This window comes from Chlorocebus sabaeus, chromosome 12 (genome assembly GCF_047675955.1).
Source record: "Chlorocebus sabaeus isolate Y175 chromosome 12, mChlSab1.0.hap1, whole genome shotgun sequence".
Classification (NCBI taxonomy): domain Eukaryota; kingdom Metazoa; phylum Chordata; class Mammalia; order Primates; family Cercopithecidae; genus Chlorocebus; species Chlorocebus sabaeus.
Genome location: NC_132915.1, coordinates 4,811,381 through 4,837,951, shown reverse-complemented (window position 1 = coordinate 4,837,951; position 26,571 = coordinate 4,811,381). Strand labels below are relative to the sequence as shown.

At 43.8% G+C, this 26,571-nt stretch overlaps 2 protein-coding genes across 4 annotated transcripts in view; one reads left to right on the top strand and one right to left on the bottom strand.

The window, feature by feature from the left end:
• Positions 1-3,448: 3,448 nt before the first annotated feature.
• Positions 3,449-11,438, bottom strand: FAM120AOS (family with sequence similarity 120 member A opposite strand). Its single transcript, XM_007969795.3, has 3 exons — positions 10,887-11,438; positions 10,278-10,398; positions 3,449-7,796 (listed from the first exon to the last, which is right to left on the bottom strand). The coding sequence occupies exons 1-3, from the start codon at positions 10,901-10,903 to the stop codon at positions 7,710-7,712; spliced, it is 225 nt and encodes a 74-aa protein (XP_007967986.1). The 5' UTR covers positions 10,904-11,438; the 3' UTR covers positions 3,449-7,709.
• A 66-nt stretch (positions 11,439-11,504) lies between these two features.
• The window catches only part of FAM120A (family with sequence similarity 120 member A), a 115,643-nt gene continuing 100,576 nt past the window's right edge, over positions 11,505-26,571 (top strand). For all 3 annotated transcript variants that reach the window (XM_007969793.3, XM_073021440.1, XM_007969791.3), the window contains exon 1: positions 11,505-12,210. In XM_007969793.3, coding sequence (XP_007967984.1) covers positions 11,737-12,210 — 474 coding nt within the window. In that variant the 5' untranslated portion in view covers positions 11,505-11,736. The remainder of the gene's footprint in view (positions 12,211-26,571) is intronic.

Here is a 26,571-nt window from a genome sequence, read left to right as displayed (position 1 = left end):
ACTTTTGTATTTTTGCTAGAGGTGGGGTTTCGCCATGTTGGCCAGGCTGGTCTCGAACTCCTGACCTCAGATGATCTACCTGCTTCAGCCTCCCAAAGAAAACTAATAATTCTAGGCCGGGCGTGGTGGCTCACACCTGTAATCCCAGCACTTTGGGAGGCTGAGGTGGGTGGATCATGAGGTCAGGTGATCAAGACCATCCTGGACAACATGGTGAAACCCCGTCTCTACTGAAAATACAAAAATTAGCCAGCCATGTGGCGCACGCCTGTAGTCCCAGCTACTCAGGAGGCTGAGGCAGGAGAATTGCTTGAACCCAGGAGACGGAGGCTGCAGTGAGCCGAGATCTCGCCACTGTACTCCAGCCTGGGTGACAGAGCAAGACTCTGTCTCAAAAAAAAAAAAAAAGAAAACTAAGAATTCTAAACAAAATGAAATGCTAACTCCTTGAGGTCTCTGGAAAGTAAATAATGGCAGGCAAATTGGAAGAAGGAGGGTGACAAAACTTGAAGAAGTCACAAAACAGGCATGTGTTTCCCAGTTTTCTGTACTCCTACCCCTTTCAGGTTTTTTATTTTTATTTTTTGAGACAGAGTCTCTGTCACCCAGGATGGAGTGCAGTGGCACAATCTCGGCTCACTGCAACCTCCACCTCCCAGGTTCAAGCAATTCTCCTGCCTCAGTCTCCCAAGTAGTTGGGATTATAGACACCTGCCACCACGCCTGGCTAATTTTTGTATTGTTAGTAGAGACTGGGTTTCACTATGTTGGCCAGTCTCGAACTCTTGACTTCAAGTGATCTGCCCGCCTCAGCCTCCCAAAGTGCTGGGATTACAGGCATGAGCTACCGCGACCAGCCCCTTTCAGCTTTGATATAAAGCTAGCCAGCCCTCCAGCAACCCCCTGTCAAGCAACTTCCCAGTTGACATGTGCAGTAAAAACTCCAAGAAGAGTTTGGTCTCTCTGGCCAACGAATGAGGAAAAGGAGCCCCTGTGAACCAAGGAATGCAGGGGGAAATCCCTGTGTTCTTCCTCTCTCTCCCTTTCTCTTTCTTTCCCAGCCCTGCTTTGAGGGAGACCCCAGTCATGCCACCATAAAGAGGCAGATGGGCAACAAAACTCCAAGACATTTCTGTGAGCCAAGCAGTGTGTGTTGACGCATCCTAGAGAAGAGAGAGCTAGAGGAGGGGAATCCCTAAGTCTGGGTACGGGCTGGCACAAGTCCTGGGCTCAGGCCTAAGCCGCACATGCACAGGCAGACACAGAGAAGTGAACAGAGTCTTTGAAAATTGAAGAGGTGCCACTGGGACCACCACCACAGAAGGGGAGACAGTTTGTCATCTGAACTTAACTGAGTCGGTTGTCTGCTTACGATCAATCTTCTCTAGGGGATTTTAACAAGTTGCAGACTCTCCGGACTTGGTATTCAAAACATCCAGAATACGATCCAACATTACTAGATGCACAAGGAACCAGGTAAGTATGACCTATTCACAAGGAAAAAGACAACCAACACATGTCATTCCAAAAATGACTTGGATGTTGGATCATCAGACAACAACTTAAAACAACTTTTATAACTATTCTCTTAAGATGAAAACAAAGGGCCAGGCTCAGTGGCTCATGTCTGTAATCCCATCACTTTGGGAGGCCAAGGTGGGTGGACCACCTGAGGTTCAGTGTTCGAGACCAGCCTGGCCAACATGGTAAAACCCTGTCTCTACTAAAAATATACAAAAAATAGCTGGGCATGGTGGTGCACATCTGTAATCCCAGCTACTTGGGCGGTTAGGCAGGAGAGTTGCTTGAACCCAGGAGGCAGAGGTTGCAGTGCACAAAGATTGCAGCCTGGGTGACAGAGTGAGACTCCACAAGAAAGAAAAAGAGAGAGAGACAGAGAGAGATAGAGAGAGAGAAGTTTTTGATGGAGACACAGAAGCTACGAAAATTACAAATGAGAATTCTAGAACTGAAAAAATTATATTTCTGAAGTTAAAAAATGTAATGGATGGACTTAGTAGCAGAATGGAAATGACAAAAGAAAGAGTCAGTGAATTGAAGACAGATCAGTAGAAATTAAACAGAGGACACTGAGAAAATGGATTAAACAGAATGAACAGAACTTCAGGAACCTGGGAGACAACACCAGAAAATCACATATATTTGACACTGGAGTCTCAGAGGGAAAAGAGAAATTGGTGCAGACACAAAAAAGTTTTCAGAAATAATTGCTGAAAACTTCTTAAATTTGACAAACAATAGAAATACACATTCAAGAAACTCAGCAAAATCTAAACAAGATGCTAAGCATAACATAATCAAACTGCTGAAAACTAAAGATTTAAAGAATCCTGAAAGTAGCCAGAAAGAAACCCAATACATTAGGTATAGGGAACAACAATTCAAATTGCAGGTTATCTCAGACATATAACAAAACATTGTGTAGGCCAAGATGCAGTGGAACAATATCTTTAAAGCACTCATAGGAAAGAATCATCCACCCAGAATTCTATACCCAGTGCCAATATTCTTCAGGAATATGGACTTCCTGAAGAATCAGAAAATATGTCCACAAAGTCACTGGAGATCCTCTCTTCAGAAACTGGGGCCTAATTCCCTTACCCTTGAGTGTGAGCCAGAATGAGTGACTGACTTTTAATGAATAGATCAGAAGTGACATTTCATGATTCTGAAATTTTGGTTATTATGGTGAACACCAGTTGCCTGACAACATGTGACAACATGGTTCAAATTTGAGTTACCAGAATATATTAACTGTAACTGCATGAAGTTCAAACTTTCTGCTAGCTCCCCGGTCCACAAATCACTACATAATAACAAAGGTACATCATGATCAGTGACCAATCATGTCTCTTCTTTCCAAAACCTGTGGGTGATTGGTCACTGTGCGTCTGTGTTCAGTTCATGCACAGACAGCGAAGTGTGAATTGTGTGGCCTCCTTGTCTCCCAGTGATAAACCCACATGGCATTTTACACAAATGAGAAAAAGAGAAAATGGACAAATAAAGATAGAAGCGCAGCAAAGAAACTCAAAACCGAAAACACTGAAAGTGAATGGAAATCAAACATAAACGGGGTCACTGAAGAAACAGACTATGGGATGCTGGCACTGCTGCCGAGAAGGTGAATTCATCCAATAAATGAAGAATGCGGTTGTGATGGAAAGGATGATGTCCCAGAGGAAGGAACGTCAGCAAAAACCTTCATGTTGAACGGACTTGGAGATATTTCATGACATTGAAAGCAGAAAGGATAAAATATTAGAAGCTGATCCAAACTGAGAAGGGGCATGACAGGTTTTTGAAACACAGAAAAGGTGCTCGCTGCATATCATAAGGTACATGACTTCTGAAGAAGGCAAGCACTGTTCAAATGTCTCTTGATGGTTTTTAGGAAGACATCAAACACTTTAATTCCCAGTGTTGCTAATGTTTTAAATTACAGTGTACAAAAATATTTATTGTTTCCTTATACATTTCTAACAGTACAAGATTACCAGTGTTTTGACAATTTTCAAAAGACAGGAAAAAAAATCACAATTTTACCCATTAATGATTATTCACAGCACACGGCACAGTTTCAGGTTGGAAGGTCATTTTTACAGTTCTGACTGCTGTTCAAAGTGAGGACTGTGTTTTATGTTGGGAGCCTCTGTGCTCTGCTAAAATTCCCTGAAGAATGTTTCTTTTCTTTCTGTTTTGTGGGGCAGTCAGCCTCGTTAGCCTGAGTCCGCAGGTCCTGCGTTGCCCTCTGTTTGGTAGTGGTGATCTGAGCGTCAGTTCAGAGTGTGGCTGTATTGCTTGGGCTCTGCCTCTGGTATGTGCAGCTCTGGGCTGAGCACAGAATTCTGCTCATGTACAGAATAAGAGAATCCTCTTTTCAGGATTTTGCACTTCAGGATTTCCCGCCAGACTCCCTGGCACCCAGGGGGCCCCTTTTCCTCATCCTCTGGCTTAGAAGGATGGGCTTTCTCTCTGATGATTACCTGCCCACTTTCCATTTTGCCAAAAGGAATGCCCCTCAGGCAGAAAGCAGAGAGGGGGAAAAAAAAGATGGATTAGTTCTACATTCTTTAGACCATAGGGTCATTTTTTCCTGTTTCCTCTGGCTGGAAAGACAGGTTTTCTCTCAGGGGTATTTTTTTTTTTTTTGAGACGGAGTTTCGCTGTTGTTGCCCAGGCTGGAGTGCAATGGCGCAATCTTGGCTCACTGCAACCTCCACCTTCCGCGTTCAAGCGATTCTCCTGCCTCAGCCTCCCAAGTAGCTGGAATTATAGGCATGCGCCACCACGCCCAGCTAATTTTGTGTTTTTAGTAGAGACAGGGTTTCTCCATGTTGGTCAGGCTGGTCTCGAACTCCTGACCTCAGGTGATCCGCCCGCCTTGGCCTCCCAAAGTGTTGGGATTACAGGCGTAAGCCACTGTGCCCGGCCTGACTAGGGTCATCTTTAGGTCAGGACTGAGAGAGAAAAAGTTTAAAAAAGGAAAAAAGCCAGGGATTATAGCCACACTTTCTAGCTTGCAGGGGCCCCATTTACCAGAATGTTTTAAGAAAGTTCCAGACTGTTTTCCCATCAGTGTATGAGGGTTCCAGTTCTACATCCTTCTCAGCAAACAAATTAACCATATTTGGCATAGGATTTCTAGACCTGTAGGTTATGGAAATGTCACAGTACGTTTTGAGGCTGGTAAGGAGTTCTGTGTTTCTCATGAGAATCTTTGTGAGAAGATGTAGATATTGGCTTCATAATAATAAAGTGAATTTGTGGTATTAAATAAATGGAAAATAAAAGGCAAATGGTACAAATTGAGAGTTCTTGAGATGTTTGGACTACGAAGGGATTCATTACCTAAAGAGTGGCTTAAGATTCAGAAGGCATAGCTTTACAGTCTCTTTGTCTTCTAAGGGCAGGGTATCTTCTATCTTCCAGGATAGGGTACAGTAAGTCTTACCAAATATGCAATAAACATGTTGTTTAGGGATATTCAGCATTCCTTTTCCCTTCCTAAAGGTACTCAGGTTTCTTTCTCAGAAATTGTATATATTCATCCCTGAGAGGTCTGAGAAAAAAAAAAAAAATTGTGTCTACTTTTGATGAGATTGTCAATCCAGGAACCTGTCTCCCCATATTAAAGTCAAAGGAACTGGCCGGGCACGGTGGCTCAAGCCTGTAATCCCAGCACTTTGGGAGGCCGAGACGGGTGGATCACGAGGTCAGGAGATAGAGACCATCCTGGCTAACATGGTGAAACCCCGTCTGTACTAAAAAAAATACAAAAAAACTAGCTGGGTGTGGTGGCGGGCGCCTGTAGTCCCAGCTACGCGGGAGGCTGAGGCAGGAGAATGGCATAAACCCGGGAGGCGGAGTTTGCAGTGAGCTGAGATCCGGCCACTGCACTCCAGCCTGGGCGACAGAGCAAGACTCCGTCTCAAAAAAAGAAAAATAAAAAAAATAAAGTCAAAGGAACTATATACTGTTTTCACTGCTGGCTGGGGACTCTTAGTACGTAAGTTTGGTCCATTCTACTCTTTTTTATGACTTTGAATCTTGAGCAAATGACTACAGTAAGATTGAGGTTCATTCATGTCATCACCACCAGCCCAGCTGTCTTGTTAAAAGTACCTGTCATTCTTAGTTCCCACCCAGTCTTATTCCTGGTTCTCCAAACTTTCACAAATTCTTTTTTTTTTTTTTTTTTTTTTTGAGACAGGGCCTCACTGTGTTGCCCAGGCTGGAGTGCAAGTGGCATGATCTGGGCTCACTCCAACCTCTACCTCCTTGGCTCAAGTCTTCCCACCTCAGCCTCCTGAGCAGATGGGACTACAGGTGCACACCAGATCTGGCTAATTTTTGGATTTTTTGTAGACAATGGGTTTCACGTTGCCTCAAGAAAAATAACGTCAGGGTAATATTAAGTCTTTTATCAGTGACATGTAACTGATTTTAAAATGTTATATAGTGCTTCCTAGTTTAACCAAACTGGAGGCATGTTTTATATGATGGGCTGAGGTCTCATGAATGTGCCAAAATCCTCATTTCTGAGTGCACTGATGCAGTAGATGTCTCAGGTCCCTTAGCTCCCAGATTGGGCCAACTCTCCTTATACCACACCTGGGACCCGGGAGGAATGGGGAAGTGGGCACAGCTTTCCCAGACTCTCGTTCCACCCTGAGGATAAAGTATTGCAGTAACTTTCTTCCTGCCTTCCAGACGCACTTGCATTCTTTCTGGAGCTCTAGTCAACCCTGACCTCTTCCTTTGTCATCAGCAAGGTCACAGGCCTGAGCTGCAAGTCTTAGCTGTTTCCAGAAGGGTGGACTGTGTGCTCCCACCTATATCTGAGGTCCTAGACTCCTCAGAGGAAGTCAGCTTCATGTGATCTAGGCTACTCAAGCCTGGGGCTGGGCGTTTTCATATCCTGGTATGAGAGACTTGCTTCTCTGGAAAGATCTTTATGGTTTACACAAATGCACAGACTGCTTAATAATAGCTAGTCTCTAAAATGTACACCTTAAAATGGCTTTGTACTTATGGAAATTCCTAATTTAAAACAAAAACTCATTTGATTTTTATCACATTGTAAAATATAGTTTACTTCAAAATATGATCCTGAAGATTCCATCAGGCAGTGTTTAAGGGATGACTATAAAGTTTTAGCCCTTAACAGAGTATACTCAACTGGGTACTGTCTTTCAAAGCAGTCCCTGTCAATGTTTGTCCATTGATTCCATAGCAGCTCCCACTGCCCACCCTGCTTGAGAAGCCTCTTTGAGAGTTGCCTAGAGTCTATAGCACTCATCTGAAGGCCCTCCATGAGAACCACTCTTCTTTCTCTCTTCCACATAGATACTTTTGCATCAGCCCAAAGCTATTTGGACACAAGTGTGGTGAACACAGTAAGAAAAAAACAAATGAAGCAACAAAAACAAAAAGCAGGCAGTGCTGCATTAGACTGAAAGTGAAAGCTGGAAACTCTAAGCACCTATGAACCGCCAGGGCAGTGCTGGTTGCTTTCATCCACATGGTCTCCTTTGGTGTTCTGATGCTTGTGAGGCAGTATCCCTATTGACAATGACCCTAGCTTGGAGGGCTGAGAATTGCTGAAAGTGATGCTGTTTATAAATGGTAGAGTCAGGACCCACACATGGGTGTGGTCTGCCTGCAAAGTACATGTGGAATTCAGAGATGGGATTACCATCCCCGCTATAAAGGGCAATATGATCTGTGGCCAAGAGGGTTGTACAGGGTACTTAGTTACACAGATCACACTGATTCCCTTCCCCTCTTTCTATTTTCTATGCAAGTATATAATCTATTTGTCTATATGTCTGTCTACCTTGGTAGATTGGGCTCCTTGAAGAAGGGATTACATTTTCTTCATCTCCATATCCTCAGTAACTTGCCAATGCCCAGTATACACCAGGGACTCAGTCGCTGTTTATTTTCTTGTTCACTCTACTCTGACTTAGGACATGTCACTTTCTCCTCTTGACCTTCACATTCAGATGTGTTAATAGAAGTGGATAAAGACCACTCTAGCTTTAAAACACCCTCCAATATAGAGAGAACTCTGAAACCAGAAGCAGAAGCTGAGGAATGGTGAATAGAGCATTTTCCTTCACACAGTGGGCATTAGGGTGGTATCCTGTCCCTTGAATGCCTCTGCAGAATTTGACCCTAGTTTTTCAAACTGGACTCAAGAATGATCTTAGTGTTGGTGGTTTTGTGGTTTTCCTCGAGACTTTGTTACTGACAGAACAGCTTCTGGAAATCTGAAAAGAAAAAAAAAACAACAGGCAGCTTACATATTAGTTTGGAATATGAAATGTATTTTGTCATGGTTTCCAGAGTCCGAATATGGATCTCCGTGGAGCTCTCCTATACTCTGCTACTGCTAACTCATACTACTGGAGAGACAGCAGAGCCTGAAGACCAAAACACTTCTCAACTGCTGACACACTGCTGCAGTGTGGTCAGTTACTGATCTACCATTTATGAAGCAGGCCTACAGATGTGTGTGTTCTTTCGGGTAATGAAAATTGATAATTAATTAACAGGGCTGGTGCTAGGTAAACGTTATAGGTTAGAATCCCAAGTGTGGATTAATTTGCTCTCTTCACAGACTCCCTGCTTAGCTCCAGCCTGCTGGTCTCCCAGCATACGCTAACGATTACATGGGCAGGATCAAGGTCTCTTATTACCTTGTTTGAAAAACTGGAAACTCATCTGTTATTGCTGGTGGTTAGACACCTCCCCTAAGTAAAATATTAATTAAAGATATTAGGCCGGGCGCGGTAGCTCACGCTTGTAATCCCAGCACTTTGGGAGGCAGAGGCAAGTGGATCACTTGAGGTCAGGAACTCAAGACTGGCCTGGCCCACATAGTGAAACCCCCTCTCTACTAAAAATACAAAACTTAGCCAGGTGTGATGGTGTGCGCCTGTAATCCCAGCTATTCTACAGGCTGAGGCAGGAGATCACTTGAACCTGGGAGAGGGAGGTTGCAGTGAGCTGAGATCACCCCACTGTACTCCAGCCTGGGCAACAGAGCAAGACTCCATTTTGGGGGGCAAAACATAAATAAAATAAACATAAAATAAAAAAAGAAAAAGTCCCCAATTATTAGTTGTCATATTGTGACCCCCAAGAAGACATAACTTTTTATTAAATTTTAAATACAGATGTTTATTTTTACCTCAACATTTAAGCAATTTAACTTCAAACAACCCCCGAATTTGAGCTGAGAATGCAGAGTATATAAGCGTTTGTCAGCTAAATATTTTGCCTGCCATCAATAGTTACTCAATGAATAAAGTTTTTTTGTTTTTTTTGTTTTTTGTTTTTTTTTTTAAAAAAAAGAACACAGCTAAATAGGGCAACTAAGAATTGAGTTTTATGTGTTATGATACAATAATGAATTTTAAACTTTCCAAAAGTACAATAACTGGTCTATGTTCTCGAGTATAAGTCTAGACAAATACAGTTTCTGGAAATAACTACAAAAGTCAACATTTATTGAGCATTTGTTGTGTGGCAGGCACACAGACTATCTGATTTAATCCTTAAAACAACCTGGGAGGTTAAGTACTATTAATATGTTGATTTTACAGATGATAAAATCCAAGGTTCAAACAGGGTAAATATTTTTGCAATGGCACAGACTTATCATAAGACAGATGCTGGGGGCCTGACTCCAGAACCTTAGAACTCTACAATGTAATAAGGTGAAAATAAATGTATTTCCAGAATTTCAGATACTGGCACTAGGATTTTTTTTTTTTTTTGAGATGGACTCTCGCTCTGTTGCCAGGCTGGAGTGCAGTGGCGTGATCACTACAACCTCCATCTCCCGCGTTCAAGCGATTCTCCTGCCTCAGCCTCCCGAGTAGCTGGGACTACAGGTGTGCGCCACCACGCTCAGCTGATTTTTGTGTTTTTAGTAGAGGTGGGGTTTCACCATGTTGGCTAGGATGGTCTCGATCTCTTGACCTTGTGATCTGCCCGCCTCGGCCTCCCAATGTGCTGGGATTACAGGTGTGAGCTACCACGCCCGGCCGTACTAATGCATTTTTAAAAATTAAAAGCAAGAGTATTTAAAGAAAAGGTAAATACATGGAATGCAATGCTACGAATGAAAATACAAGTGATTAAAAACTACTACTCCTCACCTTGTGAACCTGCCTTGGGTTATAGAAGGAAATTTGGATATTTCTGGATTTTGCCTTATTATTTAATGGCTAACTGTATTATTTTATTTATTTATTTATTTATTTATTTTTGAGATGGACTCTAGCTCTGATGCCCAGGCTAGAGAGTGCAGTGGTGCCATCTCTGCTGACTGCAACCTCTGCCTCTCGGGTTCAAGCAATTCTCTTGCCTCAGTCTCCCGAGTAGCTGGGATTACGGACGCACACCACCAGGCCCGGCTAATTTTTGCATTTTTAGTAGAGACGGGGTTTCACCATGTTGACCAGGCTGGTCTCGAACTACTGACCTCAAATGATCCACCCGCCTCGGCCTCCCAAAGTGCTGGGATTACAGGCGTGAGCCACCGCACCTGGCCTGTGTTATTTCTAGATAACATGTCATCCTGGCTTTGTGACTAATTTGATGCATAAGTGAGTGGCATAACTTGTCAGTCTGTTTTTAAATGTAACTTCTTAAAATACCAGCAGCATTTAATTTATGTATATATGATACTGGCTTGTATCTGACGTGGCTATCAGAAAAGAAAGCAGAAAAATCAAACTTGCCTTTTTCACCGGGAGTACGGGGGCTTCTTTGACCAAATCGTGCGCGTGCAGGCTCCATGTGCTGGGTAGCGGCTGTCCGGCCACAGCCTGTCGGTTGCATCCTGCTCCTCTACAGAGGTTTCTCCAGAAAAAGAACAGATGGAGAGGTGAAAGTAAGTAAAAGCGGCACTTTAAAACTTTGAGTGCTGGGTTTCTAAATTTATATTCTGAAAGGCATTAATCTCTTTTTGAAAATGTTTTATGCAAGCCTAATATACATACAGTATCAACCTCATTTTAGAAGCAATTACGACAGAGCTTAGGAACAGAATTTACGTAAACGACCTCCTTCCAGAAGATGCTACTAAAGCAACAAGATTTAAATCCCTCTCCCTAAGAAGGGCAGGGGGAGCCACTGCAAAGGCGCACGTTTCAGTCTGGCCATTCCGCAGTGGGAACGCAGGCTTTCCACGCTGCAACAGACCTGTGCTCTCAAGACAGTCTCTTCCGTGACGAGCAGGTGCTTAGGACTACCTGTACCTTCAGACATTATGGTGCGTTTGGCCATGTCATTTGTCATAGGTGTAAAAACCACTACAACCGAGAGCCCGAAGCTGCTGGGATGAGCACCTGCCGCGGAACTGCATTCTCGCGCTCCTTCCTGCTCTTTCCAAGAAGCCAGGCGCGGCCGGCCAGCATCCCGCTCCCCCGGACCCCGCAGTCAGTGTGGGCACCAGGCCCAGAGCGGTGCGAGCCCACCGTGGCGTTAGAAAGGCTGCGTCCCGACGAGCAGAGTGATTCGGCCTCCGGCTCACCCTCAAAGCTCCATCTTATCGCCGCTTCCCTCAGGAGCGGGCGAGCTCTTCCCCAGGACCTGCTTCGCGGCTTCCCCTCGCCGGAGTACCGCCGGGCGGAGGCGGCGGCGGCGGCGGCCTCTCTGGTCCTGCGGGGAACAGGGCGCAGGGAGGGGAGCGGCGGCCGACGGGCCTGAGGCGGGCGAGCGGCCTGTGGCCTCCAGGCGCGGCCTGCTCCGGCTCAGGCGCCCCCTGGATCCCGCCCCGGCCCGACTCCTGGCCTCCGCCTCCGCCGCAGCCGCCTCCGGGAGCTCCGAACCGCGTCCCGCCGGCGCCGCCTCTTCCGCCTGCTCGCCGGCGGGCCTGCGCGGGCCTGGGCGGCGTCCGCGCCGGGCGGGTCCGCTACGTCAGCGCCGCCCGCCCGCCCCGCCCCGGCCCTCAGCCTCGGCCTCGGCCTCGGCCTCGCAGCGGCGGCAGCGGCGGCGGCGGCAGGTCCCTCCCCAGACATGGCCCTGGGAGGCGGCAGCACATGGCGGCCGCGGCGGCCATGAGCGCGCCCCCTACCCGCCCCAGTCCCCCCTAGAGGCCGCCGCCCCCGCCCGCCAGCCCGCCCGCGCGCCACGGCCCCACCGCCCCCGGCCCCGCCGCCCCCCGCCCGCACCCGCGCCCGCGCCCCCGCCGCCGCCATGGGCGTGCAGGGCTTCCAGGACTACATCGAGAAGCACTGCCCGAGCGCCGTGGTGCCGGTGGAGCTGCAGAAGCTGGCCCGGGGCAGCCTGGTGGGCGGCGGGCGGCAGCGGCCCCCGCAGACCCCGCTGCGCCTGCTGGTGGACGCCGACAACTGCCTGCACCGCCTCTACGGTGGCTTCTACACCGACTGGGTCAGCGGCGGCCAGTGGAACCACATGCTTGGCTACCTGGCGGCGCTGGCCAAGGCCTGCTTCGGCGGCAACATCGAGCTCTTCGTCTTCTTCAACGGCGCGCTCGAGAAGGCCCGGCTGCACGAGTGGGTCAAGCGGCAGGGCAACGAGCGCCAGACGGCACAGCAGATCGTCAGCCATGTCCAGAACAAGGGCACCCCGCCGCCCAAGGTCTGGTTCCTGCCGCCCGTCTGCATGGCCCACTGCATCCGCCTGGCGCTCATCCGCTTCCACGTCAAGGTGAGGCCGGGGATCCGGGCGGGCCGGGGACCGGGGCCGCGCCGCACCCCTATCCCCCTTCCCAGGGCACAGAATGTCGCCCGGCCGTGGCGGCGCTGGGGGCAGCGAGCTCCCCCAGCCCTGGCTCGGGATAGCCGGGCCGGGCCGCAAGATGGATGGCCGCGGGTGCAGGCCGCGCGCTGCCCATCCCGCCTCCAGCTGTCCCTGTTCGGGGTCCACGGCCGCGTGGGGACACCTGAGGGCTGGGAGAGAGCCCCGGACCAGAATTCGGAGGCGGCAGTGTCATCATCCCCAATATCCTTAGTTTTTCCCGTCCTATGGGGGCGGGCAGGCTATCACTCACCTTCAACTTTGACAAAATATGACTCCCTTTTCTAATTTAGCCTGTTCTTTCCCAGCAACAGGTTCATCTTGGAAGCAAGCAGGATACAGAGTAATAGAGGGGGTTTCGCCAGGGCCCTCGGGGGCTGCAGATATCACTGCTGCCGCCGCCGCCCTTGCCAATGCTGTTAGCCCGGTGACAGCGAGACGTGTCTAAGGGCCAGTGCCCTGGCCTCTACTTCAGAACGCAGTGCCCTGTCCGTGTTCCTCTTAGTACAGGGTGTTTAGAGAATCTTTCTATGACTTTTTGTGTTAGATTTCAAAGAACCGTGCACTTTGACAGGATGGGATTTTGTCAGTTCTGTGACTTCACGTCGGTGTGAAAGAGGTCTTTAAGGCAGTTCGGTTTTGTAGATCCCACGCGAAAGGAGTCCTTCAAAGTCAGGGGGCGAGCTACGCGGGGCGTGAACTCGCAGGATTTATTTTTCGGGTGCACAGTAAGTATTCAGTGACCTTCAGCGGCGCCCTGACGGGTGGGTAATCAGAGCTCTACATCACCGGCCTCCTCTGGCCCTTTGGCAGAGGGTTCCGCAGCTGGCACTGGGCCAGAGGAGAACTTCAGGACCCAGCAGTGACTGGAGATAAGCACATACATGATCCTGGACTTCACGTTCTGATTGCTTGCTTTTTTCATTGGTTTTCTGGAAAACAAATTTTGGGGGCCTTTTTGGTGTCTTAGCTCTTGCCACTCTGCCTTCCATCTTGTCATTCTTTGACATTTCCTTGAAACTGCTGGAGCTGAAAGTTTGTGAAATTCTGTCTTCGCGGTTGCCCCCCGTGCCCGCGACGAGATGGTGGTAGTTAAGCCTAAAATGATAGCGGAAGTCCCACCCACGATCCGGTTGCAATTGGTGAGATGGTGTTTAAGTCGTGGGTGGAGGCGGCCGGCAGAGTCCCGATTGGCCCCTGCGCCTGGCAGACACACAGCTGCCATTCCTCAGGGAAGTTCGGGTGAGAGGAAGTGCCTGCCTAGTAGTTTCTGAATCGGAGCCTGGGGCGCTCAGGGAAGTAAGGTGCTGCCATTTGTCTGAAGCGATCCCTCTCCCTGATAGAGCGTAAAAGTGTTCATAGTTTAGTCTTGTTCAGAGATGGAAAAGACTACTTAAAAGACAGGATGAGCTGCACTTACTTGCCTTTGGTAACCGCACAGCTATCTACTTAACTAGTCAGGCGAGTTTCAAGGGAACACTGTGAATATTACTTAAGATTAGAATCAGTGTGTATGCATATGGTCACTGTATCTTTAAAGAACTGTTGAGTTCTTTTTAATTCTACAGTTTCTTTATCTTTGCACCCCTTTGAATGCCTCGCACACCTAGTAGGTGCTCAGAATTCAGACCAATGTGTAAGTGTTTGGAAACTAGATTTAAGCTCCATTTAAGATCGTCTTTTTCACTTAGGTTTCTGGACACGGGATAATTTTTGAGCTAAGATCATATTATAGTGTAAATTGCACAAAATGAATATTGTAATGACTCGATTACTTGGTGGTCTCTTAGCTGGCAACCTTACTTTTTTGAAAAGTGCCTGAGAGATTTAGCTACTAGAAATTTCTCAGCAACCAAGCAAGATGTCAGGAAGTTTGGGTACAATGTTGTGGGGGTTGGCGGGCGTGGGGGGGTGCCTTTACTTTCCTCACTGAAAAATCCTTTTAAGCTCTCTCACTCATGGACTGGTCTCTTTTTAGATGTAATTCTAACAAGCTTGGTTATCTATTTTCTAAACTCAGCTTGAGAAGAGGGTGAAGAGGAGAGTCTGCCAGAGGCAGGAGCACCATTAATAGCAAGAAGTGACAACAAGAGTGAAGATTTAAAAAGCTATAAAAAGCAAACATAATTCTGGGGCTATTTTAAGAAAAGGAAAACAACCCTATGTACTTCAGTAGTCCCTGAGGGTAGTACAATGTGTATTCTATAAGGATGATTTTGAGTCATAAAAATTAATATTCAGCATTCTCTGTTTAAGGGATCGAAACAGCGTATACCATTTAATAAAATATACCCATAAAATGGTTAAAAGGTTTAAAACCATGATGAGGTATCACTACAGGCCTATTAGAATGGCTAAAAGAGAAAAAAATTTGAGCAATACCAAGTGCTAGCAAGAATGCTGAGCAACTGGATCCTTACACATTGCTTGTGGGAATGCAGAATGGCACCGCCACCCCAGAAAACAGTGGCAGTTTCTTATAAAGTTAAGCATACATTTATCATACCATCCAGCAATTCCACTCCTGGGTATTTTCCTAATGAAGACTTTTGTTTGCTTAGAAACTTGTACTCAAATGTCCGTAGCAGCTTAAATCATAATAGCCAAAACGTGGAAACAAAATATCTTTTAATAAGTGAATGGTGAAACTACTGTATAGCCATACTATAGAATGCTGCTTAGCAATAGAAAGGAAGGTGTAGGTAACAACTTGCATGAATCTTTAATTAAGGTTTTATACTGAGTGAAAGAAGCCAGGTTCAAAAGGGATGATTATAAAACTATAGTGATGGGGACCAATTCAGTGGTGCTGAGAGTAGAGGAGAGGAAGGATGTACACATTAAGGGGACAGCAGGAGAGAGCTTTGTGGAGTGATGGAACTGTTCTGTATTCTGATGGTGGTGATGCTACCATACATTAAAATCTGAATGATTCATTCAAAGTAAACGTGTTAATTTTATCGTATGGTAATTTTTTTAAGATTAAGTAAAAACCACTGGCAAAGGAATTGACATGAACACTTCAGTATATATAATGTTGGGGAAATGAGATATTTATGAAAACTTTAAGCATCTTACTGGTGCTTTCTCGTGTTTCGTAAATTGGCGGAGGGGCATAATTTCTTGTTACCCTTGCTTGGAGAAATTTTTTTTTTTTTTTTTTTTTTTTTTTTTTTTTGAGATGGAGTCTCACTGTGTTGCCCAGGCTGGAGTGCAGTGGCGTGATCTTGGCTCACTGCAACCTCCACCTCCTGGGTTCAAGCGATTCTCCTGACTCAGCTTACCTAGTAACTGGGATTACAGGCGTGCCTGCCATCATGCCCGGCTAATTTTTGTGTTTTTGATAGAGACGGGGTTTCACCATCTTGGCCAGGCTGGTCTTGAGCTCCTGACCTCGTGATCCACCCGCCTCGGCCTCCCAAAGTGCTGGGATTACAGGTGTGAGCCACTGCGCCTGGCCAGGAGAAATCTTTTTTGACTTAGAGTTTATTTCTTTTACAGAGTAATAAGTGTATTTTTTGTTCAGTAGTAGTAATTGTATTTCTTTAACCATTAGAAGTTGGTCTACATGGAAGGAGAGCCAGAACAATGAAAATAATAATAATACGTTGGCCTGTGTTTTGACTAGTTTTGGATAGGTCCTGAAATAGCCTAATTTGAACTTGGTTTTAGCTAGTTACTTCGACAGTTTCCTCTTGTGTGCTTTGGGTCATTATAACCTTTGAAACTTCAGTAAATGACTTATGTTTATTTTAAAATCTTGGTCACTGGAGCTTTCATAAATGTTTCTGCTATATGACTTGTGGTATCAGTGTAAGGGTTTATAATGAAGTCCTTCAGATCTTCTGAATTTGCTTCCATTGGAGTTTTGTTAAATAATGCTCTTACATAAAATGGCGTTCATGCTTTAAGTCAGTGGAAGAGTGTGAGGTTCGACTATGGTTTAGAATTTTCGTGGTTAGCATAATTACATGTTTGTATTTAGAGATGATTTCTCTTCATGTATACTTGATGGGGGAGAGAATGGTATCAGACCAGGTCCTTGCTAGGTCCTTTCTCACATATGCCATCTCATTTAATCCTCAGAGTGCTTTGTTACCCCATTTTACATGCGAAAAAACAGGATCTAGTGATTACGTGACATCTGGGGACAAGTCATTAGTAACCTCAAGACGGAAGTGGAGTGCTAAAGTCAAGGTTCAGCTTCTTTGTGTAAGAATACTTTGTGGGTGTGCCTACCTACAATTCACCCTCAGGTCAATTATGATAGCTAACCGCTTCTACTATGTTTTCTAGTTAGGATAGGAATAGCCAAGCTTCTACTCAGAAGAAAAGTTTCTATTCAGAAGAAAAATGTCCATCAGTAGATCCTGAACACTGACAGTATATCTTATTCTTAAGGACCTTTAATTGACTGGAAGATTTTTAAGATTCAAAACTGACCATATTGTACCTCAAACTAGTCATTGTATATATTTCTCTTATTGTACTACTTTTGTCACTAGTTTAATTCACATAGCATAATGTCTTCAAGATTCATTCATGTTGTAGATTGTGTCAGAATTTCCTTAACTTTTAAGGCTGAATAATACTCCACTGTGTATGTGTACCACAGTTTGTTTATCCATTCATCCACTGGTGGATGCTTGGGTTGCTTCCACTTTTTCACTGTTGTGGAGACTGAATAATGCTTTTATGAGCGTGGTATACAGAGAGCTGTTCGAGTTCCTGCTTTCGGTTCTTTTGGGTATATACTCAGAAGTAGAATTGCTGGGTCATATGGTAATTCTCTGTTTTTCTTTTTAAGGAATTGCCATACGTTTTCCACAGTGACTGTGTAGGCCATATATTTTATGTCATAAGTTATATAATACATATTATTATAATATAGTTCTATTTTTTCACATTAATGTGATCACACTATACGTTATTCAGCAGTTTGCTTTTTTATTTGTAAGAAGTCTTTCCATGTCTATACTTAGAGCTCTAAATCTTTTCAGTCCCTAAATAGTATTCCATAATTTATCCAACCCCAACAGATGGTGTACACATGGTATATACATACAGTAGAGCCAAAGGTATGCACATTTTAAAAGCCACGTAGGGCCGTAGAGTCAACATTGCCAGACCTTCAGACTTTGCAAGAAAGCCAGAAACCCAGATTTTATTTAAAATTATTCCATTTTAAAAATGCCAAGTGAAGGAAAACTTGGTTCTAAGTTAGCTTCAGCTCTTGTGCCAACAATTTATTTGAGCACTGATCTTTATCAACAATTATCATGGTCATCTAGATCTCTTCCTTCTTTTTTTTTAATTTTAAAATTAAACCTATCAAAAACCACTCTGTCTCTTCCTGTCTGCCTCCTTGAACCTTTTTCAGTGATCAAAATGCTTCCATTTCCTGGGGTTACTGCAATATGATGTTTCCTTAAATGCCACAATCCTCTTGGCCACTTCCATGGTATATTCTTTATTATGTACTTCTCAGTGTTACATCTTTTGAGGTGAGTGCTAACCACAAGTTTATTCAACATCTCACCATTTCCAAGGCACAGCCTCGCTGTCCTCAAAGACTTCAGCACCTGGTTTTACATACTTATATGTTGTTTATACTGTGTCCCATCAACACAGACACTGACTGTTCACATCTCTAATCTGGCATCCTGATTCTGCAACTGGAGTGAATTTCTAATTGCACTTTAGATACTCCAGAGCTTGGACTATATAATTAGTGAGAAAAGTGACCCCATCTTTAACACTGCTGAACGCTGCGTCCCCGTCGCCTCTTGCCACTCCCACCGTCTGTCCCCTGCTTGCCTTCTGCCATTTCTCTTTTCCCATTCTGTTGGCTTCCTTTTTAGCTATAACTGGCTTGAGCTTCATGATCACACACTTCAGAGTTACACCCTCTACCACCATAGAGTCATGCTTGCTATTCCAGCATCCCATCCTCCCAGTCCCTAGAATAATGACACACTAGGCCAATTCTGGCTCAGTAGTCTCCTACTTAACTGTTATACTCTTCCTTTTTTCCGGTACCCCCGACATTTGAATTCACCATGTTTACCCAAAAGCTCTAAGAAATGCTTTGCAAACCCTTTGGTGGGTTGTGAAACCGAATTATTGGATGTTTGCCATTATCTAAAAATGACAGAGAATAAAATAGAATGAAATATAGAATGCAAGGCATATACTATAGGTCAATTCCTTGTTGTTACACTTTTGTATTACTGTAGGTAGCAGTCAGAATGGCCTCTGCACCCAACCCCGCTCTGCAGTGGAACTAATCTAGCACAGCTTTGGCAGGGTGGACGGCCACATCTTCAGGGAGGTCACTCTCCTGTTGGGACTTGAGCAAAACCATTAAGTCCAAATTCCTTGTTCAGACTTGTAGACCTTCCTGCGACCTGAACTCATTTGACCTTACTTCATGTTTCACAATCCCTCTACTGTACTTTTTGAAATGTTCCCAACCCAACTGCTCACTATGTCCCCAAGAAATATCCAGCTTCTGCGTATGTCATTCCCTCTTGTTTAACTACTGTACTGTGTCCTACTTTTGCTCATCAAAATTTTATTTATACTTCAAAGCCCATGTCAAATGCCAGCCTTCTTCATGGAATCTCTTGATATTTGAAAAAGTGGACCGGGAATACACACACAGCATAGTGTGTTTGCAGTGGACATTCTGTAGTCTGTTGTATTGCACCCACCTGCATAGCTGCATATTTACCTTCCCCAGCCACCCGTAGTCTCCTTGAGGCCAGGGACTGTGTGTTTACTCCTCTTGTACCCCCTTATGCTTACCATAGGCACTCAACTCTAATCAGAATATTTGCTGCGTTCCATTATATAGCCAGACAAATTATTTCAAAATCTGGATCAATGGCCATTACTTAAGATTTGTTTTTTTATTTTAATCTTAAATTTCTCATACACTCTTTTCTGACTGGTTCCCAGTGATGATTAATTCTCCTTTCAGCAAACGCTTGAGTGCCTGTTAATGCCCAGGCCTGGAGGAGTGAACAGAATAGGAAAGGAAGGAAACCGTCAGGGAACCTATAGCCTCTGGGTTGAAGAGATTCATTTAAATCCTTGTTTTCTTGTTTGGAACTTTCTTTGATACTGTAGAACAATCTGTTTACTCAGTGAAGACCTGTGCGTGGCTCTCAGGTAGGGTTAACAGTTGGGACATTTGGCAGTGCCTGGAGGCATTTTTGGTTGTCACAGCTGGGGGAGGATGTTAACTGAAGGCATCTATTGGGTGGAGGCCAAGGATGCTGCCAAACATTCTACAGTGCACAGAACAGCCCCCATAGCAAAGAATAATCTGGCCCAAAATATCAGTAGTGCCAAGGTAAGGAAATTTTGGTATGAGCAAATCAAAACATTCTAAGCTTTATCCTTTGTAAAGTCATATAAATGTTTGCAATAGAGATGTCCAAGTATACCAGGAAGAAAGTAATCAAAACCACAACTTAATTTTCTGAATCAAAATATACACAAGTATACTTCCTCCTATGTCTAACATATTTAGATCGACATTGTTCTTCGTTTCAGTCTTCTGAAATTTATATGAATAGGAAGAAACTAATGAACACATATTACACATTGCAACCTTAATAAGCACTACACTGTAGGAATAAATGTCAAATATCGCGTAATATGCAGAAGAGAGATTTTAGGATTTGAAAAATTAGACTACTTTCCAGTAGATTTATAGGCACAATTTTCTAAATAAACCAGGCATTTAAATGAATCACAGTTCAGATAAAAATATTCTTAAATTCTCTAAATGTCTCCATATAGTTCACCATTTATTTCATTTTTGCTTTTTTTTTTTTTTTAAATTCAAAGTCTCACTCTGTTGCCCAACCTGGAGTGCAGTGACATGATCTTGACTGACTGCAACCTCTACCTCCTTGGTTCAAGCAATTCTTCTGCCTCAGCCTCCTAAGTAGCTGGGATTACACGCCATGCCCAGCTAATTTTTCTATTTTTAGTAGAGATGGGGTTTCACTATGTTGGCCAGGCTGGTCTCAAACTCCTGACCTCGTGACCCACCTGCCTTGGCCTCCCAAAGTGCTGGGATTAAAGATGTGAGCCGCTGCGCCTGTCCCCATTTTTGCTTGTTTTTATGTTTTCTCTAGAAGTAAATCTGATGAAGACCTTGCCTGTTATCCAGCTCTTGGAACGGTACTTGGTGTGTAGTACATGCTCAGAAAATATTTGATAAATGGATATGAATCACCAGTTACAGGCAAGGAAGTGTGATGACAGAAAGATGGTAGGAAGCAGAAGTTTTAAAGTCCCCATAGAGTTAATTCCAAAATCACTGGTGTCAGCTTGGCCACCTGGTGCAGAGCTTTTATCTTTGAATAAGCCTTTTATGCTTCTTAACTTAGGAGATGTGTTGAGGGCATAAAAGGGGTGACTGCTTAGGGAAATGGGCTACATTTAGCCACCTTTCCTCTTGTTATACCTGGCTTTATCACACATTGTTTCTAGGCATCTTAGGGAAAAGTGTAGAGTTGAACTTGACCCACTGCAATATTTGCAGAGGTGATGGTCAGTCTGCATTATAGAGTTTAGGATCTGTGATTTAGAAACAGTACTTTTGTGCTCCAGTCAGTTGTCTCTAGAATCAATTAACTTTCTTGAAAGGATGAATTTACCATGTTGGTGTTTTACTGGTTAGTGCAGGGAAGTATACTAGAGGGTTTATTGCTGGAGGGTTGACTTGACAGGTCTGAAGTGCATCATTCATCCTCTGAGCTGGAGCATATTTATGAACAGCAGTAACAAGCCAGCCCAGACTGTGGAGGGGGTCACTGGGCTCCATGGATGAGATGTTTTAATTTCCTGGACCTATGAAGAGTTTGCAAGTGTTACTATCTTGAAATAAATAGTATCAACCTGAGGTTCTTTTTCCTAAATTATGAAAATTGAAATTTTATGTTTTATATTTTGGAATGATATTTTAATAAGAATGATGTTACTAGGATTTAGCTGAGTCATTAGATTACTAGAGTAGGCTAAATAGATTATGAATACAAATTATGTGGGTGTTTCCTCCTTTATAATTTTATTTTTTTATTTTTAAAGTTTGTAAAGTTTAATTTGCATTTCTTTCATGACATCCACTCCTTTATTGTTATTATTATTGTTAATATTTTTAGAGGGAAAAATCGAACAGTTTTATAATTCGAGCATCCCAAATCTAAAATGCTCCAAAATCCAGAACTTTTTGAGCACCAGCATGATGCACAAAGGAAATGCTCGTTGGAGCATTTTTGATTTTTGATTTTTGAATTTAGAATGTTGAACTGGTAAGCCTAATAACAGATATTCCAAAACCTGAAAAAGCCTGAAATCCGAAACACTTCTGGTCTTAAGTGTTTCAGTAAAGGACACCTAACCTGTATTATTGAATAACCATTGAACCAGACTGTGATCACATCACAAGCAGTGTGTGCAAAAGAGATTGCAAAAGCAAAAAAGAAATATCACCCTTTGATACAGCCTGGCAGATGCAAACTATTACATACATGCTATTTGTCGTTAGTCAAAGGAAAACGAAAACTCTCCCTTTTTATAAGTAGGAAGTTAATTTTGGAGCCAAGCACCTAGGCCTTCTGAGAAGACAGGGAGATACCCTTCTTTTTATTATTATTGTTAATTAAAATTGTGGTAAAATATGCGTAACATAAAATTTACCAAGTTAACCATTTTTCAATGTATAGTTCAGTGGCATTAAGTATATATGTGTGTGTGTGTATATATATATATTTTGAGATGGAGTCTCACTGTATCACCAAGGCTGGAGCGTGGTGGTGTAATCTCAGCCTACTGCAGCCTCTGCCTCCCGAGTGCAAGCGATTCTCCTGCCTCAGCCTCCTGAGTAGCTGGGATTACAGTGTGCACCTGCCACCACACTCGGCTAATTTTTGTATAGGGTGTCACCATCTTGGCCAGGCTGGTCTTGAACTCCTGACCTCAAGTGACCTACCACCTTCGGCCTCCTAAAGTACTGAGATTGGCATTAAGTATATTCACATTGTTGTATAACCACCACCACCACCATCTATCCCTGGAACTTTTTCCTCATCCCAAACTGAAACTATGCACCCACTAAACTGTGAGTCCCCATTCCTTCTGTGCCCCAGCTCCTGGTAACCACCGTTCTACCCTCTGTCGCTGAAGTTGTGTACTCTATGAACGTCATATAATGAGATCGTACAGTATTTGTAATTTTGTGTCTGGTTTATTGCATTTAACACAATGTCTTCAAGGTTCATACGTGTTGTAACGTGTCAGAATTTCCTCCTGAAGGCTCGGTAACATTCTGTTGTATTGGGTAGACCACATTTTGTTTATCCATTCATCAGTGGATGGACACTTGGGTTTCATCCTTTTTGCCATTGTGAATGGTGCTGCTGTGAACATGAGTGTACTGACATCTCTTCAGACCCATTCTTTCAACCTAGAAGTGTAATTGCTGTATCATAGGGTAGTTCTGCGTTAAGTTTTTTGAGGAATCACCATACTATTTCCCAAGAGGCCACACCATTTTACATTCCCACCAGCAATGCACAAGGGATATATTTTTCTCCACATATTCTTGCTGACACTTATTTTCTTTTCTTTTAAATAGTAGCCATCCTAATGGGTGTGAAGTATACAGTGTCTCATTGTGGTTTTGGTTTATATTTCTGTAATAATGAGTGAAGCTGAGCATCTTTTCATGTCCCACTCCCTTATTTTAAGAAATGTTTTCCTTGTTTTTAAGATCGCCGTACCCGGCCGGGCGCGGTGGCTCAAGCCTGTAATCTCAGCACTTTGGGAGGCCGAGACGGGCGGATCACGAGGTCAGGAGATCGAGACCATCCTGGCTAACACAGTGAAACCCCGTCTCTACTAAAAATACAAGAAAATTAGCCGGGTGTGGTGGCAGGCGCCTGTAGTCCCAGCTACTCGGGAGGCTGAGGCAGGAGAATGGCGTAAACCCGGGAGGCGAAGCTTGCAGTGAGCCGAGATCGCGCCACTGCACTCCAGCCTGGGGCACAGAGCAAGACTCCGTCTCAAAAAAAAAAAAAAAAAAAAAAGATCGCCGTACCCAATTCTCCTTTATTCTAAACGAGATGTGTAAGATAAGCTTATTCAGCTATGATTTCGCCTTACCTGAAGAGAGTTCTTTTCAGAGGCGTTGCTGCTATGTGTCATAACATTTAAATTGCCCTTCAAACAGCAACAAAACTCTGCCACCAAATTGGAGTTGACTTTTTTTAATGTTCTCATTCTTTAGTTGGACTAGAGTAGGGAGCAGAAGCTTCAGCGTTAGTTTTTCCCACCTCAGAGCTATGGACTGCCCATTGGGAAGAGGCCCCAAACTGCCTTTTTGGTAGTTGTTTTTTAAAACAAAATAATTTAGGTGGACCTATATGCTCTTATGATCAGGTTGTTTTATATCTTCTGAATCAGATAGCAGGCCGGAGGATGTGTCGCTTTGTTCCCTGAACTGGTGTAAAATTATTCTGAAGAAAAACCAGGTTAACGGTGTTTTCCTAGTGTCGGAAAATCTATGTATGAGAACCCATAGCGTTTCAGGTCCTGTGTGAAAAGCATAAAGACACCTTTTTATGCAGCTTCCTTAAAAGTACATAGGAACTGACATTTGTCAAGTGCTTATTATTTGTGAATGCTTCTGAGCTGTTTACATGTAGTATGTTTAATCATCGCAGCTACCCTATGAGATAGAGGAATACTATTATTCTTACAGATGAAGAAATGGAAGTACAGAAAGTGTTAAAGTAGGCAGTGGAGTTCACCCAGCTGGTGCCAGAGACAGAAACCTCATTGTAGAAGTGTTTCTTCACTGGAGACTAGGAGTAAGTAACAGTGTTAAGTTTTTTTTCTTATGGGGTCGTCCTGTAGCTGTGTTTCAGAATTAATAAACAATTATATTTGCCAAGTAAGCTTGGGAGTTTTTTAGTCATTATTCTTTGTAAAAGTCCTGAGTTTTGATATATCTGCCTTTTTAATGATGAAATGTAAATCTAATGAGATAAAAAGATTTACCTAGGAATATTTGGTAAATTTAGAGTGGCATAAAATTATCATCTTAAATGAAGTACAGAGTACTTTCTTGAGACCAGAAATGGGCCCTTTTGCCACTTCTTAAACTTCTTAACACTAATGACACCTAGCGCATTGCTTGGGGAGGGGTAGACAGGGAGGAAGAAGCTGGGAAGTGTTGTGCTTGCCCCAGGTTAGAGTGTTCTGTTGGACACTGGCCCCCTCATCACTTCACAAGCGATGAGAAGCAGAATGCCTCTGGGGGTTGTTTACAGAAGGAATTTGAGAGTTTCACTTCCTTGATCTCAAAGCTTGCATTTTGATAGAGTGGAAATGGTAGCCCTGACAAAAATTAATCAAGGCCTGGTGCTTTTGAAATGGCAGATACTTTCAGTGGCTACTAGCCTGGGACTTTCAGTAAGGAGACAGCTCATAGTTCGAAGTCTGATTTACCTCTGGTGAGTGACTTTACCCCCTTTCAAGGGCTACCTGTAAGTAAGTGTTTTCAGGGCTTAATTTTTTACGTCATTTTGTTCTTCGAGGGGGTTCAAAATGAAATAATCTCAACATTGTGTTTAATAGTTTTAACTCACTTCTGAAATTAACATTAAGAACTGGAAGTACACATTTCATTATATCATGCCCAGTCCAAGCCAGGTGTTGGAAGGCCAGGGAAGAGAAGAAGCAGATACGTAAGAGAGAGTAGCTTAGTACAGGAGAAGGGAAAACAGGAAGGCGCTTCAGAAGACCAGATGAACAGCAGGGAGCTCAAGTCTGTCAGACCCTGAATCCCCAAAGCTTCAGCCTGGTACTTAGTGTTTATTCTTAATTAAATAACTGCCTCGTAAGTTATTTTGATGCAACCCAGAATCTTTTTTCCATTCCCGCCCGAACGTTGCATTGTATCATCTTTTTACCCCTGCTCATATCCTTGACCAGATTTTTAACCAGACTTTCCATGATTTAAATCTTAAGGAATTGTATATTGGGCCTCTTACGAATATTCTTAGTAGTTTGACTGCATTTATTCACTCATAAATTAATTGGTAACCAAATTCCATACTTTGTAGGTTTTCCTGTTTCTTTCAACTGGACTATCTGTGGGAAGTTTTCTGTTTTTATGTAATAGGCTTTTTGAAACTTGCATTTAGGCCAGGATTTATTTTTCACGTGTCTGTTATACTTTGTTCATCTAATAAAGTGGTTTGAAATAGTTTTTCAGCTGATGTTTTGTCTTCTAGAATATTGCCTTTTTTTTTTTTTAGAAAAATAAACTTATTTGGAATAATTTTATAGAAAATTTGCAAAGGTAGTACAGACTTCCCCAATATCCTTCACTCAGCTTCCAGGGAATGTTCACTTCCTGCTAGCTGGCACAGTGATCTAAACCAAGAAACTAGCCTTGGTAGACTACTATGAACTTCATTATGGACTTCATTTGGATTTCATCTGTTTCCCACCAGTGTCCTTTTAGGTTCCGGGACTCTGGTCAGGACCTCTGGTATCCTCCATCCCCTGTCTTCTGGGACAGCTTCTGTTTGTCTTTGGTGATCTTGACACTTTGGAGGAGTACTAATCAGGTGTTTTATAGAATGTCTCCAATTTGGGTTTGTCTGATGTTTTCTCTATATTAAATTATGGCTGTGTGTTTGGGAGAAGACTAGCCCAGAGGTGTAGGGCGCTTCTCAGCACCCCACATGGCACATGGCATTGACTTGGCTTAGCACTGGACAATGCCAACCTTGGTTGCTTGGGTAAGGAGCTGTCTGCAGGTGTTTGCTCTGTAGTGACCAGTTTTCCTTTCGCTCATTTGTAACATCCTCATCCTTTGGAAGCAGTAATTAAGTCCAGCCCACATTCAAAGGGGAGAGGGTTAAACTCTACCTGTTGGGGAGAAAACTATATGGTATTATTTGAATTTTTCTGTAGGGAAAATGTGTCTCTTCTCCCTTCATTTATTTAATCATTTATTTTTATCATTATGGGCTCCTGTCCTCTTTCTAGGGTCATAATCAATTCACTTGGGGTTATATCCAGCTCTGCCTTATCCTTGCTCACATTGTCCTGGCTCGGGCTGTGGGAGCTCTCTTGGGTTGGTCCGTGTGGCACATGCCATCCTTTTGTTTTGGGAGTGCTTCCTTGCTTTCTGGACCTACAAGATGCTTTAGGTGCACCTTGTGTTTTCCTGCTCCAGTG

Coding starts and splice junctions, on each gene's coding strand:
- FAM120AOS (XM_007969795.3), bottom strand. Junction 7,797..10,277: donor CCGTACTCCCGGTGAAAAAG/GCAAGTTTGATT, acceptor TTTTCTTTTCAG/ATTTCCAGAAGCTGTTCTGT.